This window comes from Carlito syrichta, unplaced genomic scaffold (assembly GCF_000164805.1).
Source record: "Carlito syrichta isolate Samal-C Ts95f unplaced genomic scaffold, Tarsius_syrichta-2.0.1 Scaffold138301, whole genome shotgun sequence".
Classification (NCBI taxonomy): domain Eukaryota; kingdom Metazoa; phylum Chordata; class Mammalia; order Primates; family Tarsiidae; genus Carlito; species Carlito syrichta.
In genome coordinates, this window is record NW_007082397.1 from 12,352 (window position 1) to 13,147 (window position 796).

Genomic DNA, 796 nt, shown 5'->3' on the forward strand with positions numbered 1-796 from the left:
GTGGGGAGACTGAGGCCACACAGCCCCGTCCTCCGGCCACGCTCACCGTCGGACCAGCGCATGGCGTCGTCCAGCGCGCTGGGCACGCCCTTCCACAGGGGGCTCTGGGCGGGGTAGCCGGGGTCCATGCGCCGCGTGTGGTCATCGTAGCGCCAGTACAGCTGGTCCTTAAAGAAATAAGTCCTGTCATTGTGGGCCCAGGAGAAGGCGGCATCCACGCCGCCCGGCGGGAGGCTGAAGTCGGAGACTGGCCGCGGATATCCTTCCTCTACGTTATTGTCCTTAAACACCCAGTATCTGTCTCCTGGGGACAAAAGAAAGAGCATGGGCCGGGGCTCAGCCCCACCCCGGGGGGCAGGGGGCTCCGGCCTGTCCCCCCACGTCCCGCCCCTGCCTGGTCTGCATCACGATGGCCTCAGGATGCATATTGAGCACCTACTGTGTGCCCGCATGGCCGTTCCTGGGGACCCAGGCTGAGCCTGGCGCTGGAGACCCTCTACTCTCTTCTGCCGCTGAACTTTGTGTGAGGGGCAGGAGCATCGAGGGCAAAGACAAGAAAGGCCTTCAGCCGGGCTCGGTGGCTCAGCCTGTCATCCCAGCACTTTGGGAGGCTGAGGTGAGAGGATTGCCTGAGCCCGCGGGTTCGAGACCCGCCTGGGCAACTTGGCGAGACCTCATCTCTACAATAAATCAAAAAATTAACCGGGCATGGCAGCGTGCGCCTGTAATTCCAACTACTTGGAAGGCTGAGGCGGAAGGATCGCCGGAGCCCAGCAGGTCGAGGCTGCGGTGGCCG

General features: G+C 63.6%; 1 protein-coding gene across 1 annotated transcript in view; it reads right to left on the reverse strand.

The window, feature by feature from the left end:
- Positions 1 to 796, reverse strand: part of MMP17 (matrix metallopeptidase 17) — a gene marked incomplete at its 5' end in the record, with an annotated part of 12,644 nt that overhangs the window by 4,493 nt on the left and 7,355 nt on the right. The window contains one exon of the mRNA XM_008049829.2: positions 47 to 304. Coding sequence (XP_008048020.2) covers positions 47 to 304 — 258 coding nt within the window. The remainder of the gene's footprint in view (positions 1 to 46; positions 305 to 796) is intronic.